Source organism: Thalassophryne amazonica, chromosome 16 (assembly GCF_902500255.1).
Source record: "Thalassophryne amazonica chromosome 16, fThaAma1.1, whole genome shotgun sequence".
NCBI classification, from domain to species: Eukaryota; Metazoa; Chordata; class Actinopteri; order Batrachoidiformes; family Batrachoididae; genus Thalassophryne; species Thalassophryne amazonica.
In genome coordinates this window covers 26,306,412-26,324,179 of record NC_047118.1, presented here as the reverse complement: position 1 = coordinate 26,324,179, position 17,768 = coordinate 26,306,412, and the positions used below count along the sequence as shown (strand labels likewise).

Genomic DNA, 17,768 nt, shown 5'->3' with positions numbered 1-17,768 from the left:
GCTTACCACATACAAGATGAGTGTATGACTGTTGAGTCAGTAACAGAGCAAAGAGATCAGATGTGGGTTGTTGCATCAATGCAAAGTCCAGATCACAGTTATGGCAGGTGTGGAGTGTTGGAAAATAGATGGGGGAGAGGGGGGACAGTGTTCTTTCAGGAGATGGATGTCCTGGGGGTAGAGGCTGTTGGCCATTCTGCTGGTTCTGGCAGGTTAGCATTCTAGCATAGCTTCTCAGCATCAGCCACAGACAAAATGGGACGAATCCTCGCTATATTTTGCAAATGGAAGAAGGCACCTCTAGTAACATCCCTAATGTGAAAACCAAAGGACAACACAGGGTCAAAAATCACCCCAAGGTTCCTCACCCTGTCCGTGTGATGCAGGACACACAAACCTAAGACCGGCTGAGTAAGATACTATCAAATTCTGTAAATCTAGGTAATACCTCAGTAATGGAGCCCACCTCAATAGCAGGGTGAAGTGGCTGGGTTGAGGCATGCTGGGATATGTTTAATCTAATGTCTTCTATTTTCTTCTCTAAGTAATCCAGGAAATCTTGTGCTGTAAAAGGACAGCGAACTACAGGTGGTTGTCCATGAATAAGTGTTGCCACCGTGTCGAACAAGAACTTTGAGTTATGCTTGTTTTTGTTGATGAAATCAGAGTAATAGGTCCACTTTGTAGCCAATAATGTGCTTATAGTCTAAGATAGCATCACGCCATGCAAGGTGGAATACTTCTAATTTTGAACTACGCCAGCTGACCCAACTGAACCTGACAGCAGGTGGCGAGCTCGCAGCAGTCTGAGCATAAAACAGTTTAATGGGAGAACTTGTTTATTTTAAACAATGACTTTTACTGACAACCACAAATATTTTTTGTTGTACAGCACATTTATGCATCATCAGAAAATATAAAAGGGACCAGAAACATGAGGAAAAACACCCAGTCATTTATCTATATACATCTACACCAGAGGTCATGTTTTAATAACAATAATAACAAAAGCATGATGATGAAAATAAAAATGGCAATAAATTTAACATTTCTTCAAGCTTTTAAATAATAAAGGCTTTCAGTCTCTGATGGTACAAGTGAAATAAATAAATATGTCTTCAACATAAATAATTGAAATAAAATGTAAACCCTCCTCCACACACAAAAATAAATCAAAAAGAACAAAAAAGACAATGTATGAAAATGGTGTAATACAATTCAAACACAACAGTCTCATCAACAGTTCAGTGACACAAAATGTCGCACTGATTCAGATTCAGTTTCAGTTTGAATTCGACATTTGACTGTGTTGCTCGTGAGAAGTTTTTTCTTTTCCACTTCTCCAGGTTTCTCGATTCTAAACCACAGATCAGAGACTCCGGTTTGACTGTCTCATGTTATCAGAGTGCACCTTCAGCGGAAACAAGAAAAACCGCTGTGACGCTCGATGGAGCATCAACGTCCCCGACACCAGTCACCTCTCACACTTCCATCTTTCCTTCCATCCTCACGTTTCTCCTTTCTCCCTCGGAGAAATATTCCTTCTCACTGGTCCCCCGTAAGGTGATGTCCACTGCTTCTACACACAGATTTCAATAGGGGTAGCGACTACAACGCGGCCTCGTTCATGGTTTTCGTGATTAACGCGCACAAAGCTGCTGGTGGAGGACGGCGAGCTGTTTGTGGACGTGGAAGAATAAGTGTCCATCATGATGCTCCCCTTCGCCACCACACAGGCGGGTGACAGGGTCTGCTGCTTCAGTCTGTCCACCAGCGCGTCCTCCTCGGAGGAGGATGAGCTGATGTCTACAGGTGGTGCACTGCTCACCAAGCCCGCGCTGCTGCTGTTTCCATTCTCCGTGTCCAGCATCCAGAACTCACTGAAATAGCCGAAGACCTCTTTGACAGAGCAACGGCGTTCCTGCTCTACCGAGAGCAGTCTACGGAACATCCTCAGGGCTTCGTCAGTGAAGCGACGCCACTGTGACGGTATTGTGACCATCTGGCAATGCTGCCAGCATACAAACTCTTCGTAGAAGGCGTCACTGGGCATGGCCTTCTCCCAGGGAAAGTTGCCCGTCAGCATGCAGAAGAGCAACACGCCAAACGCCCACACATCAGTGCTGTAGTCCACGCAGAAGCCCTCATGTCGCATAGTGTCACACAGTTCAGGCGCTGTGTAGGGTATAGTGCCACTCACGCGCTTCACAGGGGAGCCGGCGCGCCGTGTCATGCCAAAATCCGACAGCTTGACCTTGTGACACTCTGTGTCAAAGATGAGGACGTTCTCCGGCTTGATGTCCCTGTGGACCAGCTTTTTGCAGTGCAGATAGTCCAGAGCTATGGCCACCTGGTGGACGCAGCGCTTAGCCACAGCCTCAGGGAGTCCCACCTGAACGGAAGCAAAGAGGACACCAGAGTCACAGCAGCACAACAGAAGAAGTATTTCAGCAGTTCCCAGAGGAGCTGTTTCACACCCTGTCTGTTCATTATTACAGTGAAGTGATGAACGGTGACACCTGTTGACACATTTTTGGATTTATAGGAAACTGCTATTTATGTGGGACATTGTTTGACCAACACGGTGTATGTGACTAATGATGAGACCTCCTAACGAAAACACCAACCATGGCTAGCATACGCACTGTCATGCTAACCATGAATTAGCTGATGCACTGTGACAAACGCTAGAGAACTAACGTTTTAGCCCCACGCGCGGTCAGAGTGCTGCCTCCCATCCAGGGGACACTGATAGACAAATAAAATGTTCAGCAAAAATAGAGTTTCTCCCAAAATCTGTAAACCTGCTGATAAAATACAAAAAACTTTAATCACTGTATTGACAAGTCAAAAAATAAGCTTATATTTCATATGTATATTTTTTTCTGTGATATGTGTCACTTTTAACAATGTGTGTGTAGAAAAATCATACGAGCATATAAAAGAAAAGCCAAATGGCGCAGCAGCTGGCTGAAGACGACCCAGTCCAACAGAACCACAACACAATCGCATTCAAGAATCAGAGTTTTATACCTTTTTTTCAGCTTTACCTTCAGCAACACAGCGTCTGTCCTGCTGTCCAGACACGTACATGTCAGATTATGATGGACAGCACCTCTGACTGAAAGTTCTTACTCCTGACTTTACTTGATGCTGAACAGCAGGTTCTTTAACAGGAGTTTTAACATCACTGTGCTGTCACTGGTGGGGGGGTTCTGCTCTACTACGTCAAATCTTTGACATAATCAAAGACAAATGTTTGTTGAAACATCAAGTCGGCTTCAGCAGCAAATCAACAGAAATGCAGTAGGTGTAAATACATAAACACAAGTGAGGTGCAGCAGCTGCCACATGCACACAACACAGCGGGTGTGAAAGAACCTTCACAACAATGCAGCTCCATAGATGTGCCAAAATGATTATTAATTTCCAAATTAATGGTTATTTGCCTTTTTTTTTTTGGCAATTCATCTGTTATTTTTTATTGGAGTTATTAAAAAAATGTTTCTGCCCTGGTGTGAGTTCCTGTTGGCCTGGTGGCCTGTCAGGCCTGTACTATGATATAGATAGCTTTGTAAGAGTTAGTCTGGAGATCATCTGTGCAGCTTGTGGTGAATATTGGGCCAAATTGATGTCTTATTGAAAAGTCCATTTCGTGCACATTTTGCATTATATCTCAATCAAAAGTGCCTCAGTCACTCATTTTTCTGTGATTTATTTACCTGCACCTCCAAAATTGGATGGAGGTTCCACTTTTATGTTTGTCTTCCAGTTATCCGTTGGAAACCAAGTGCCAAAAAGCATTGACAGATTGTGCACAGCAGAGAAAACCAACGTTCTGTGAAAATGATCTGAGAAAGAATTTAGAAACTGAAAAAAGTTGAGAAAAGTAAAAACCTGAAAACCCCCCGCAAAAAACTTCAAGTGCATGAACTAAATACATCTAATTTAGTTTATGAAAAGTCACTTCTAACAGGACTTTTTCCAACATAAAAGTTTGTGGAAATGGAAACTGGTGCTGGTGTGAAGTTAAATTTGCCTCATTAATACCTGCAGACGCACAGACATTTGAAGAACTGAAACTTCTGTTTGTGAAGTGTGATTCAGCACTGGTTGATCACTGATCACACGCATTCATCACTTTGCTCAGTTACGGAATTTTGAGATGTTCTGAGCACAAAACACATCGCTCAGTAGATGGCAGTGTTGTTCTGTGCATTTTGATGCCTTCGCACATTGAACGTGGCAACAATTCAATTCTATTTCAATTTATTTAGTTTATATAGTTTATATCACAACAAAGCTGCCTCAAGGTGCCTCACACAAGTTCTAACAGGCGGCGGAGGTTTCTTCATCACTATCTGGCTTTTTGAGAGCCCAGTGAACAAGCAGGACAATTATGGAGTTAAAGTTCATCTTGGATTCGTGTCAGGAAAAAGCACAACAGCCTGGGAGAAGCTTTTTTCAGCAACATCGGGCACAGAGACACAGCAGCCGTGTTACTGAGCAGGCACTCGATCCAAAATTCTTCAGAGTTGGATACCTGCGTGAAGCTGCCCCCCCCCCCGCACTCATCGCAAAGCAATCGGTGATTAGTGATGCAACATTCAAATTGGGTTGGTAAAGTTTAATCTTACTTGTGTGAGGCACCTTGAGGCAACTTTGTTGTGATTTGGTGCTATATAAATGAAAATAAATTAAATTAAAACTTGCACGATGTGTAATTTCTCCAATCACAGCGACAGAAGCTTGTAACCTTCTGGGTGTCTTGGTGGCTTTCCTCACTCTTCTTCAGTTTTTGAGAACTGTCTCCTCCACACAGATTTAAAACAGAGTGTCATACTGTTGTATTTCCTTCATAACTGATGGAAATAAAGTTCAAGACATTCAGTGACTTGGAAATGTTCATGTATCCATCCCCTGACTTGTCTGAAGAAAATTGGATGTAAAAGTGATGGTTTGTATGTGTTCTACTAAAGGGGGCACTTACTTATTCACACCATCATTTTGACTTTTACATTTTTATTTATTTTAATTCATCATGTAGAGATTACTTTTCACTGTGAGTTTAAAGGGCAGAATTTTAGAAATTTTAATATGAGAAGCCTGTATTTTTTGTTTTGTTTTGTTTTTTGATGTCCAGGATGTATGACCTCACATCCTGTTTGGTGCGTTGTGTCGTGAAGGTTTAACGCTTTCAAAATGTCACACAGACAGAACTGTGGGACACCATCTGAAGATAACAACTGGACAAAATTTGCAGCCTGTGTCAAATTTCCAACATACATCTAAAATGCCTGTGAATCAGTCCGATGATGTCACCTGAGGAGGGATGATGTCAAACAGGTCTCCTGCTGGAGCAAACTCCTGAGCGAAGACGTAGTAGTCGTCGGTTTCGAAGGCGATGCCGTACATGTTGATGATGAAGGGGCAGGGCGACACGTACAGAGACACGCTGTACTCTCTCAGGAAGCTCTTCAGCTTGGTCGTCTTCTTCCTCAAGAACTTCAGCGCCATCTTGGAGCCTGGAAAGAAAAAAGGAGGTGGCACATTATGCGTCTTCTTCTCCAGTCTCGCTCCTCGCTTGGTGCCCATTTTTAAACACATGGGAGGATTTTCTTCATGCCTGTTTAATGACGAGTGTGAAACTTAATTAGAATTATTGTTGTTGACTAACGTGAATAATTAAACTTTCTGATGTCACCAAACTAAACCCAGAGGCAGCAACAGCCTCAAAACATCACATTACTACACATTGTGAAGTCCAAGAGTAGAAGAAAACTCAATATGTACTGAAGGACTCATGATGCACTAAGATAATACTGTATCATATAGGCGCACTGGAACGATACCCTTGAGCACCTGCCCAACCTCTTTTTAATTAAATTAATTCTTAAATGGCCACCCTAAATTAATTTTGTTAAAGTTGTATTAAATGCCCGCCCTAAATTTAATTTTTTTTTATTAAAATTGATTAAACACTCACCCTAAATCAAATAATTTATTAAAATTGATTACAACCCCAATTCCAATGAAGTTGGGATGTTGTGTGAAATGTAAATATAAACAAAATACAATGATTTGCAAATCCTCTTCAAACTATATTCAATTGAATACACCAAAAAGACAAGATATTTAATGTTCAAACTGATAAACTTTTTTGTTTGTGCATATTTGCTCATTTTGAAATGGATGCCTGCAACACATTTCAAACAAGCTGGGACAGGGGCAACAAAAGACTGGGAAAGTTGATGAATGCTCAAAGAAGACCTGTTTGGAACATTCCGCAGGTGAACAGGTTAATTGGAAACAGGTGAGTGTCATGATTGGGTATAAAAGGAGCATCCCCAAATGTCTCAGCCGTTCACAAGCAAAGATGGGGCGAGGATCACCACTTTTTGAACAACTGCATGAAAAAAAATAGTCCAGCAGTTTAAGAACAATGTTCCTCAATGTTCAATTGCAAGCAATTGAGGGATTCCATCATCTACAGTCCATAATATAATCAGAAGATTCAGAGAATCTGGAGAACTTTCTACACGTAGGCCGAAAACCAACACTGAATGCCCGTGACCTTCGATCCCTCAGGTGGCACTGCATTAAAAACCATCATTGTGTAACGAATCTTACCGCGTGGGCTCAGGAACACTTCAGAAAACCATTGTCAGTTAACACATTTCGTAAATATTTTTTATTAAAATTGATTAAATGCCCACCATAAATTAAATAATTTTTATTAAAATTGATTAAATGCCCACCCAAAATCAAATATGTTTTTATTAAAATTGATTAAATGACCACCCTAAATTTAAAAAAATATTAAAATTGATTAAATGCCCACTCCAAATCAAATTTTTTTTATTAAAATTGATTAAATGCCCACCACAAATCAAATTTTTTTTATTAAAACTGATTTTATGCCCACCCAAAATCAAATATTTTTTTATTAAAATTGACATTGAAATCAGTGGAAATAGCTGCCAGGAGCTCTTGCTTGCCTCTACTGGTGGTTGGCTCTCACTGCGGTATTGTATCACTTCCTGTTCCGGAGCACAGCGGTGTTTTTCTGTATCTGTTAGCTGTTTAATCTGCGCAGTTAGATTGATCTAGTTATCTAGATTACGATTTGTTTCCCATTGTAATCTTTACGTGCCTTAACTAAAGCACTCATTCTGCTGAATCACCTCTAAATTATTTACACATTATTCACTTTGCGTGTTTTTAGGAATCCGCTAGCTTAGCGTAGCTACTAGCTCTTAGCCGATTTAGCATGGCGGCTTCTCCTGTCTCTCCCGCACTTTTCTGCTCTGGGTGTGAAATGTTTAGTTATTCCTCGGCCTCCTTTAGCAGTAATGGTACTTGTAATAAGTGTAGCTTATTCGTAGCTTTGGAGGCCAGGCTGGGCGAATTGGAGACTCGGCTCCGCACCGTGGAAAATTCTACAGCTAGCCAGGCCCCTGTAGTCGGTGCGGACCAAGGTAGCTTAGCCGCCGTTAGTTCTCCTCTGGCAGATCCCGAGCAGCCGGGAAAGCAGGCTGACTGGGTGACTGTGAGGAGGAAGCGTAGCCCTAAACAGAAGCCCCGTGTACACCGCCAACCCGTTCACATTTCTAACCGTTTTTCCCCTCTCGACGACACACCCGCCGAGGATCAAACTCTGGTTATTGGCGACTCTGTTTTGAGAAATGTGAAGTTAGCGACACCAGCAACCATAGTCAATTGTCTTCCGGGGGGCCAGAGCAGGCGACATTGAAGGAAATTTGAAACTGCTGGTTAAGGCTAAGCGTAAATTTGGTAAGATTGTAATTCACGTCGGCAGTAATGACACCCGGTTACGCCAATCGGAGGTCACTAAAATTAACATTAAATCGGTGTGTAACTTTGCAAAAACAATGTCGGACTCTGTAGTTTTCTCTGGGCCCCTCCCCAATCAGAACGGGGAGTGACATGTTTAGGCCGCATGTTCTCCTTGAATTGCTGGCTGTCTGAGTGGTGTCCAAAAAATGAGGTGGGCTTCATAGATAATTGGCAAAGCTTCTTGGGAAAACCTGGTCTTGTTAGGAGAGACGGCATCCATCCCACTTTGGATGGAGCAGCTCTCATTTCTAGAAATCTGGCTAATTTTCTTAAATCCTCCAAACCGTGACTATCCAGGGTTGGGACCAGGAAGCAGAGTTGTAGTCTTACACACCTCTCTGCAGCTTCTCTCCCCCTGCCATCCCCTCATTACCCCATCCCCGTAGAGACGGTGCCTGCTCCCAGACTACCAATAACCAGCAAAAATCTATTTAAGCATAAAAATTCAAAAAGAAAAAATAATATAGCACCTTCTACTGCACCACAGACTAAAACAGTTAAATGTGGTCTATTAAACATTAGGTCTCTCTCTTCTAAGTCCCTGTTGGTAAATGATATAATAATTGATCAACATATTGATTTATTCTGCCTAACAGAAACCTGGTTACAGCAGGATGAATATGTTAGTTTAAATGAGTCAACACCCCCGAGTCACACTAACTGTCAGAATGCTCGTAGCACGGGCCGGGGCGGTGGATTAGCAGCAATCTTCCATTCCAGCTTATTAATTAATCAAAAACCCAGACAGAGCTTTAATTTCATTTGAAAGCTTGTCTCTTAGTCTTGTCCATCCAAATTGGAAGTCCCAAAAAACCAGTTTTATTTGTTATTATCTATCGTCCACCTGGTCGTTACTGTGAGTTTCTCTGTGAATTTTCAGACCTTTTGTCTGACTTAGTGCTTAGCTCAGATAAGATAATTATAGTGGGCGATTTAACATCCACACAGATGCTGAGAATGACAGCCTCAACACTGCATTTAATCTATTATTAGACTCTATTGGCTTTGCTCAAAAAGTAAATGAGTCCACCCACCACTTTAATCATATCTTAGATCTTGTTCTGACTTATGGTATGGAAATAGAAGACTTAACAGTATTCCCTGAAAACTCCCTTCTGTCTGATCATTTTTTAATAACATTTACATTTACTCTGATGGACTACCCAGCAGTAGGGAATAAGTTTCATTACACTAGAAGTCTTTCAGAAAGCGCTGTAACTAGGTTTAAGGATATGATTCCTTCTTATGTTCGCTAATGCCATATAACAACACAGTGCAGAGTAGCTACCTAAACTCTGTAAGGGAGATAGAGTATCTCGTCAATAGTTTTACATCCTCATTGAAGACAACTTTGGATGCTGTAGCTCCTCTGAAAAAGAGAGCTTTAAATCAGAAGTGTCTGACTCCATGGTATAACTCTCAAACTCGTAGCTTAAAGCAGATAACCCGTAAGTTGGAGAGGAAATGGCGTCTCACTAAGTTAGAAGATCTTCACTTAGCCTGGAAAAAGAGTCTGTTGCTCTATAAAAAAAGCCCTCCGTAAAGCTAGGACATCTTTCTACTCATCACTAATTGAAGAAAATAAGAACAACCCCAGGTTTCTTTTCAGCACTGTAGCCAGGCTGACAAAGAGTCAGAGCTCTATTGAGCTGAGTATTCCATTATCTTTAACTAGTAATGAGTTCATGACTTTCTTTGCTAACAAAATTTTAACTATTAGAGAAAAAATTACTCATAACCATCCCAAAGACGTATCGTTATCTTTGGCTGCTTTCAGTGATGCCGGTATTTGGTTAGACTCTTTCTCTCCGATTGTTCTGTCTGAGTTATTTTCATTAGTTACTTCAATCCAAACCATCAACATGTTTATTAGACCCCATTCCTACCAGGCTGCTCAAGGAAGCCCTACCATTATTTAATGCTTCGATCTTAAATATGATCAATCTATCTTGTTAGTTGGCTATGTACCACAGGCTTTTAAGGTGGCAGTAATTAAACCATTACTTAAAAAGCCATCACTTGACCCAGCTATCTTAGCTAATTATAGGCCAATCTCCAACCTTCCTTTTCTCTCAAAAATTCTTGAAAGGGTAGTTGTAAAACAGCTAACTGATCATCTGCAGAGGAATGGTCTATTTGAAGAGTTTCAGTCAGGTTTTAGAATTCATCATAGTACAGAAACAGCATTAGTGAAGGTTACAAATGATCTTCTTATGGCCTCGGACAGTGGACTCATCTCTGTGCTTGTTCTGTTAGACCTCAGTGCTGCTTTTGATACTGTTGACCATAAAATTTTATTACAGAGATTAGAGCATGCCATAGGTATTAAAGGCACTGCGCTGCGGTGGTTTGAATCATATTTGTCTAATAGATTACAATTTGTTCATGTAAATGGGGAATCTTCTTCACAGACTAAAGTTAATTATGGAGTTCCACAAGGTTCTGTGCTAGGACCAATTTTATTCACTTTATTATGCTTCCCTTAGGCAGTATTATTAGACGGTATTGCTTAAATTTTCATTGTTACGCAGATGATACCCAGCTTTATCTATCCATGAAGCCAGAGGACACACACCAATTAGCTAAACTGCAGGATTGTCTTACAGACATAAAGACATGGATGACCTCTAATTTCCTGCTTTTAAACTCAGATAAAACTGAAGTTATTGTTCTTGGCCCCACAAATCTTAGAAACATGGTGTCTAACCAGATCCTTACTCTGGATGGCATTACCCTGACCTCTAGTAATACTGTGAGAATCTTGGAGTCATTTGTTGATCAGGATATGTTCATTCAAAGCGCATATTAAACAAATATGTAGGACTGCTTTTTTGCATTTACGCAATATCTCTAAAATCAGAAAGGTCTTGTCTCAGAGTGATGCTGAAAAACTAATTCATGCATTTATTTTCCTCTAGGCTGGACTATTGTAATTCATTATTATCAGGTTGTCCTAAAAGTTCCCTAAAAAGCCTTCAGTTAATTCAAAATGCGCAGCTAGAGTGCTGACGGGGACTAGAAGGAGAGAGCATATCTCACCCATATTGGCCTCTCTTCATTGGCTTCCTGTTAATTCTAGATAGAATTTAAATTCTTCTTCTTACTTATAAGGTTTTGAATAATCAGGTCCCATCTTATCTTAGGGACCTCATAGTACCATATCACCCCAATAGAGCGCTTCGCTCTCAGACTGCAGGCTTACTTGTAGTTCCTAGGGTTTGTAAGAGTAGAATGGGAGGCAGAGCCTTCAGCTTTCAGGCTCCTCTCCTGTGGAACCAGCTCCCAATTCAGATCAGGGAGACAGACACCCTCTCTACTTTTAAGATTAGGCTTAAAACTTTCCTTTTTGCTAAAGCTTATAGTTAGGGCTGGATCAGGTGACCCTGAACCATCCCTTAGTTATGCTGCTATAGACGTAGACTGCTGGGGGGTTCCCATGATGCACTGTTTCTTTCTCTTTTGCTCTGTATGCACCACTCTGCATTTAATCATTAGTGATCGATCTCTGCTCCCCTCCACAGCATGTCTTTTTCCTGGTTCTCTCCCTCAGCCCCAACCAGTCCCAGCAGAAGACTGCCCCTCCCTGAGCCTGGTTCTGCTGGAGGTTTCTTCCTGTTAAAAGGGAGTTTTTCCTTCCCACTGTAGCCAAGTGCTTGCTCACAGGGGGGTCGTTTTGACCGTTGGGGTTTTACATCATTATTGTATGGCCTTGCCTTACAATATAAAGCGCCTTGGGGCAACTGTTTGTTGTGATTTGGCGCTATATAAAAAAAAAATTGATTGATTGATTGATTGACTAAATGACCACCCTAAATTTAATAATTTCTTATTAAAATTGATTAAACACCCACCCTAAATCAAATATTTTTTTATTAAAGTTGTTTAAATGCTGACCCTAAACTAAATAATTTGTATTCAAATTGATTAAATGCCCACCCTAAATCAAATTTTTTTTTATTAAAATTGATTAAATGACCACCCTAAATTAAATAATTTCTTTTATTAAAATGGATTAAACACCCACCAAAAATCAAATATTTTTTATTAAAGTTGTTTAAATGCTGACCCTAAATTAAATATTTTTTATTAAAATTGATTTTATGCCCACCCAAAATCAAATATTTTTTTATTAAAATTGACTAAATGACCACCCTAAATTTAATAATTTCTTTTATTAAAATTGATTAAACACCCACCCTAAATCAAATATTTTTTTATTAAAGTTGTTTAAATGCTGACCCTAAACTAAATAATTTGTATTCAAATTGATTAAATGCCCACCCTAAATCAAATATTTTTTTATTAAAATTGATTAAATGACCACCCTAAATTAAATAATTTCTTTTATTAAAATGGATTAAACACCCACCCAAAATCAAATATTTTTTATTAAAGTTGTTTAAATGCTGACCCTAAATTAAATATTTTTATTAAACTTGATTAAATGAACCACCCTAAATCAAATTTTTTTATAAAACTGATTAAATGCCCACCCCAAATGAAATATTTTTTTTATTAAAGTTGTTTAAATGCTGACCCTGAATTAAATAATTTTTATTAAAATTGATTAAATGCCCACCATAAATTAAATATTTTTTAAATTAAAATTGATTAAATGCCATTTTTTATTAAAATTGATTAAACACTTGTGGTTCTTGTGGTTTGGCGTCAAGCACACTGTAAAAATTTGATCAGTTATATATGACACAAGCATCATGGGAGTTAAATAAATGTCGAGTGGGAGTTGAACCTTGCAGTGGGCACTGATCCAAACACACGTTACCTCTGATTTTGTGGATGACCAGGTCCACTTTGCCATAGGTGCCTTTGCCCAGTTCTCGGATCACTTCATAATATTTGTTGATGTCCAGTTTTTCCAGGTTCTGTGCAGCGATTAGCTGCAGTTCTTCCAGGAAATCGCCGGCTGTGCGGGAGCTGAGATGGGAGGAGTTCATTGTTGTGGTGAGGGTCGTCTGGGGCAGGGGGCCGCTCTGGAGACCGAGGTTCCTGTGGGACACAAAGAGGAGCGGGAAGGAAAGCACGGGTCACTATGTGAAACACAACCACCCACATCTCCATCCCCAAAACATCCATCAATTTATTAGCATTCACACACCAGTTAGAGCTGCCAGCGTCACGGAAAACTGGAAGTGTTAAAGAGCCACCCGGCTGATGACAAACATGATCCATCAGAGACAGTGACAGAGGTTCCTCCATCTGGCACAACGCATTTTTACCTGCTGAGATACTGGACTTTAAACACCCCAAAAACTGCAGACTTTAAAAGTACGGGTGGAGATATCTTTATCAAAAAATAAACAAAAACCTGCAGGATTAACAGTGAACGTTTGATGTGCAGTAGTTCGGTTTTAGGGTTCAAGAGTTAATGAAGATGGTGGAATCAAGCTCAAATTCTGATATCTTTTTCTCGGCACAACTTATGGCCCAACATCCAGAAACCAACAGTTACAGGAGAGTTTACAAAGTGCTCAAACATGGGGCAAGGATTTATTTTATCTGAGGTACAGGGGAGATAGTGCGTTCCGGTGTCGCTGACCGAAAGGTTCCCCCTAAAAATCGGTACGCCCTGCCTTCACACCAGCGATTCACCGATTATCACCTCATTTCTGCTTATAACTGCCTCCAGTCATCATCTGTCTAAGCAACAGATATCTGAAGCATCTGTACAACAATCATTTCTACATAAATTCAGCATTATTTCATAATAAAAGAGGGAAGAGCAATCAGAGTACCACAGCAGCATGTCTGAGTCTAACTCTCTGAGTCTGACTCTCTTCACCCTAAGCTTTCAAGGGGATCAATATATTAACCATCAGATGACAAATTAAAACCTCTGAAATCATACTAAAGTCAGTTTGAAGCAGAAACAAGGTGATAATTGGTGAATCGCTGCTGATGCTCAGAAATGATGCAGGCACAGTGAAGGCGGGGGGGCACCTTCAGTCCGCGACACTGGCATCCGGCATGTTCACCATCTGCACCACAAGAAGCTGCCACCTATTATTTTCACTCAGATTTTCTTCTGTGAACACGCCGCTGAGGCTCTGTATCAAATTTCAGAGTGTCGTCATGTCACACAAATAATAATAATAATAATATAATAAAACATTCGACACAGTCACAGGCGGCTGTGATCATAACTGATTTGAAACATTCTGAAATGAAGTCATTAAGTTCTCTCTCACTGTCTGGCTTGCTCCCACAGCAAACAGCGGCGTTTGTGTGTTTTGGGGGCATGGTCTTGAAGGGATGCTGAATTTCTTTTTTACTTGGCGGGGGGGCAGTTTTACAGTTAAAACTGTGCTTAATTGAAGACATGAGAGTGAGAAATCCTAAAAATTCTGAAAGTTTTCCAGGGATCTGCCCCTGGAAGCTCCGGGGTTTTAGGCAAAATTAGGCCCATTTTAATTCTTATTCTGGCTTCAATAAATTGAAAACACACTTTTCACATACATAGAATCTTCAGACTGCCAGCAGGATGGAAAATATCTGAAAATGCAGATACTGGTTTTCAATATTTATTATCATGAGAACACAAAGTCTTCTGACGCTTTGTTAACCAAATATAGAACAAAACATCTGTCTGTCGCTTGTGTGTTTTACCAGAATAACATTTAAAAGAGTGAAGAAAGAAACTTTTCTGTGCCAGAAGTGCAAACGCTTCTGTGAGGTCACAGCAGGGACAAAAAATATGAAAAATGAGGCAAATAAATGTGCCACAAGGTGGCAAACCCCCCAATGGTAAAGAACATTTTATTGTGTGGTCATTTCATTTCTTTAGACTAAATCACTCATGAACATCATTTTAACAGGCTTTAAGAAGCTTTAACACACTCACCACAAGAAGCAGCATAAACTTTTTAAAGAACAGAATAAGCAGACAATTATTTATGGTTAGCGTGGTCCCACAATCCTTTGCACTCCTGTGACATCACTTCACTGCCTCATGCAATCTGACCAGTGAAAATAACATGGGCCAATTTTAACATAAAATTACAGGAGGGAAGCTGTTTTCTTTATGTGTAGTAGCAAATGAAGATTGAGGTATTTTTATCATACGTTTTTATTTACTTACCATATTTTCCAGAGTATAAGTTTTTTGTACTAGTTTGGGAGGTCCTGCAACATGTACTCCGTAAAATACGGTATTTAAATGATAAAGTGAAAGCTGCTGTTCAGTCCACACAGGTGTCTGTTGTAGGTTTTGGCACCAATGAGGCTGCACGTCTGTTTCTAACATCTCATGATTACTAACTCTGTGCTTATTAATTTGAGGAAAATAATCGGCAGCAATACTTTCTACTTGCAGTTTCACTGTTCTACCACTAGATGTTGCGTGTACATTTACACACATTCCTACATCTAAGTCCAGACTGATAAATTCCGAACTTTGCACAGAAATGTTCTCACACACACACACACACACACACACACACACACACACACACACACACACACACACACACACACACACACACACACACACACACACACACACACTTTAAACACAAATCTGTGCATAAGAGCAATTAATACATAAGGCCTCTAGAGGGCAGCAGTGTGAAGTTTGCGTGGCCAAAATGTCTCCATCCCTCTGTCTCTCTCTCTCTCTCTCACACACATACACACACAGTGCCAGTGATGGCGTGAAGGAGTCGATGTGCTGCTGTGGTTAAAGATCATCTGCAGAAAGACAGCGACTGACTGGAACGTTTAGTTCTGACCCGACGTCTTTCTACTGAGTTCGGCACACTGCAGATCAGTCTGACCTTGAATGATGATGTCACAGCAGGGTAACACCATCTCTCATCAACAGAGGCGAGAGTGTTGAATAAGACAGGATGTTAGACACATCCTGTGCAGCAGGTCCATCTGTGCCAGCATCAGAGACGGCTCCTGTCCACGCTGTGTGTGTGTGTGTGTGTGTGTGTGTGTGTGTGTGTGTGTGTGTGTGTGTGTGTGTGTGTGTGTGTGTGTGTGTGTGTGTGTGTGTGTGTGTGCGCGAGAGACAGAGAGAGAGATGGAGACATGCACACAAAACTCAAGCAAACAGCATGAAATAAGAAGAAACACCCACACAGGGCCCAGGTGGGATCCCATGACCTTCTTGCTGTGAGGCAACAGTGCTAATCACTAGGTACCGTGCCATACATACATACATACATACATACATACAGGGCTGGATCCAGAGTGAAAATCTGACAGATGCATTATTGCCCAATGATAAAATAAAAATCGTATGCGTCTTGTTATTCAATAATCTTCATTCTTTTATTCATGTGCAACATACACTGCCACATTTCTTTTAATATATTATGGACCATAGTGAACACTTCTTATTTGTATAAAGTGATGTCCTAAAAAAAACAACACTAACAAAAATTGACATGGTGGATCCTTGATCTCTGGACATAAATAGGAACAAACAAAATCTGTAGTTTTTGTCAAAAGCATTTCCTTTCAGACATTATTGGCATGAATGTCTTTCCATATATCTGAGCTGAGCTCTTGCAGCTGCTGTGCTGCACATTAGGATGAAATTTGTAAAGAAATACAGCACATCTCATTTTGGGAGGAAAAAAAAACACTTTAGTCGATTGTAGTTTCCTGTCTGTATTACAACGTTTGTAAGAGGTGTCATTTTATTTAAAGCAGCAATTCATTTTGAAGTCAATACCGATCGGACTCTGTCTCAGCAGAGAGCCGCGCAGTGTTTGGAGCTGTGGCAACGGAACAGAGGATGATTCTTGTTTCTTGACTGCAACAAGACAAGAGTCCCAGTTAGTGACTTTAATCCACACAAAAGTGACTCACGGTATTTTAATGGCTTTGAGAGGGGTTAAGAAGCGGACTTGGCATTTCTGAAGAGCAGTGAATTAAAGAACCAACGAGCTTAGTGGATCGAAGCATTGCTTCAATGGTTCACGCTTCAATGTGGAGTCGTGCTGCAGAAATGGTTGATTACAGACCCGCCGCAGACCAAACCCTGAATATCCGACTTTATTTGTATGTCCGTATGACTCTGAAACTCGGAAAAATCCATATAATTTACGGACAATACATATAGGTTGACATGTATGGTCGGAAAACCACCGAAAATGCAATTTCAGTCATCATAGAATGCCTTTCAAACACACTATTGTCTGAAAACTTTTTATAAACCACTCACCATTTCTTGCTGAAATAAGCGCCCAATTTTTTTCCTGGATGCCATGATCATCGACTCAACTGGACTGACGGTATGTTTGTTTGATCCTGTTTGAATTTTCCTGTGTACACCTGCGCGGCAAAGCCCCCCGAAGCAGAAGCTTTTTGAGGATTTCGAGGGGTAAAAAGCTACATAAATTTCATTTGAAACCCAAAATGTATCATTTTAGGAAAATACAAAACGTTGATATCCAGATCAGAAAAAAATCAGCAGAATTCTCGGGGGGGGGGGGGGGGGGGTCGGTTGAACCCCCTGAACCCCCTCTATATACGGGCATGCACATCAAAGGACCTGGTCTGATCCTTTTTATAGAGGATGTCTGTGTTGATGTTCCAGTCCAAGTTGTTATCCAGGTGAACACCTCGATGTTTGTATGTGTGCACACAGTGTCCTGTCCAAGTATGTTTACTGGCTGGATAGAGTTCCTTTCCTTGCTTATGGCCCAATGGTGTGAAACATTATCGATCGATTCTCTAGGTAAGTGTTTCCCCCACAGCTGGGCCCTCCTGTCTGTGGATGTCCTCCTACCTATTGAAATCCTATCTGTGGATGTTCTCCTGCCTGTATGTGAACATCTGTATGTGAACGTCCTCCTGCATATGGAAATCCTGCCTGTGGGCGTCCTCCTACCTGTGGGTGTCCTCCTGTCTGTGGATGTCCTCATGCCTGTGTGTGAATGTCT

General features: G+C 40.7%; 1 protein-coding gene across 1 annotated transcript; it reads right to left on the bottom strand.

Annotated features, from left to right (window-relative positions):
- Positions 1 to 1,291: 1,291 nt before the first annotated feature.
- On the bottom strand, positions 1,292 to 12,908 carry LOC117527719 (serine/threonine-protein kinase SBK1-like). Its single transcript, XM_034190188.1, has 3 exons — positions 12,641 to 12,908; positions 5,323 to 5,525; positions 1,292 to 2,392 (listed from the first exon to the last, which is right to left on the bottom strand). The coding sequence occupies exons 1-3, from the start codon at positions 12,810 to 12,812 to the stop codon at positions 1,580 to 1,582; spliced, it is 1,188 nt and encodes a 395-aa protein (XP_034046079.1). The 5' UTR covers positions 12,813 to 12,908; the 3' UTR covers positions 1,292 to 1,579.
- Positions 12,909 to 17,768: the final 4,860 nt, after the last annotated feature.

What these genes read in the sequence shown, in the direction of transcription:
- LOC117527719 (XM_034190188.1), bottom strand. Translation starts at nt 12,812, where the DNA reads ATGAACTCCTCCCATCTCAGCTCCCGCACAGCCGGCGATTTCCTGGAA. An exon ending in GGTCATCCACAAAATCAGAG is followed by an intron (nt 5,526 to 12,640) that starts GTAACGTGTGTT and finishes TTTTCTTTCCAG; the next exon opens with GCTCCAAGATGGCGCTGAAG. An exon ending in TTGACATCATCCCTCCTCAG is followed by an intron (nt 2,393 to 5,322) that starts GTGACATCATCG and finishes GCTTCCGTTCAG; the next exon opens with GTGGGACTCCCTGAGGCTGT.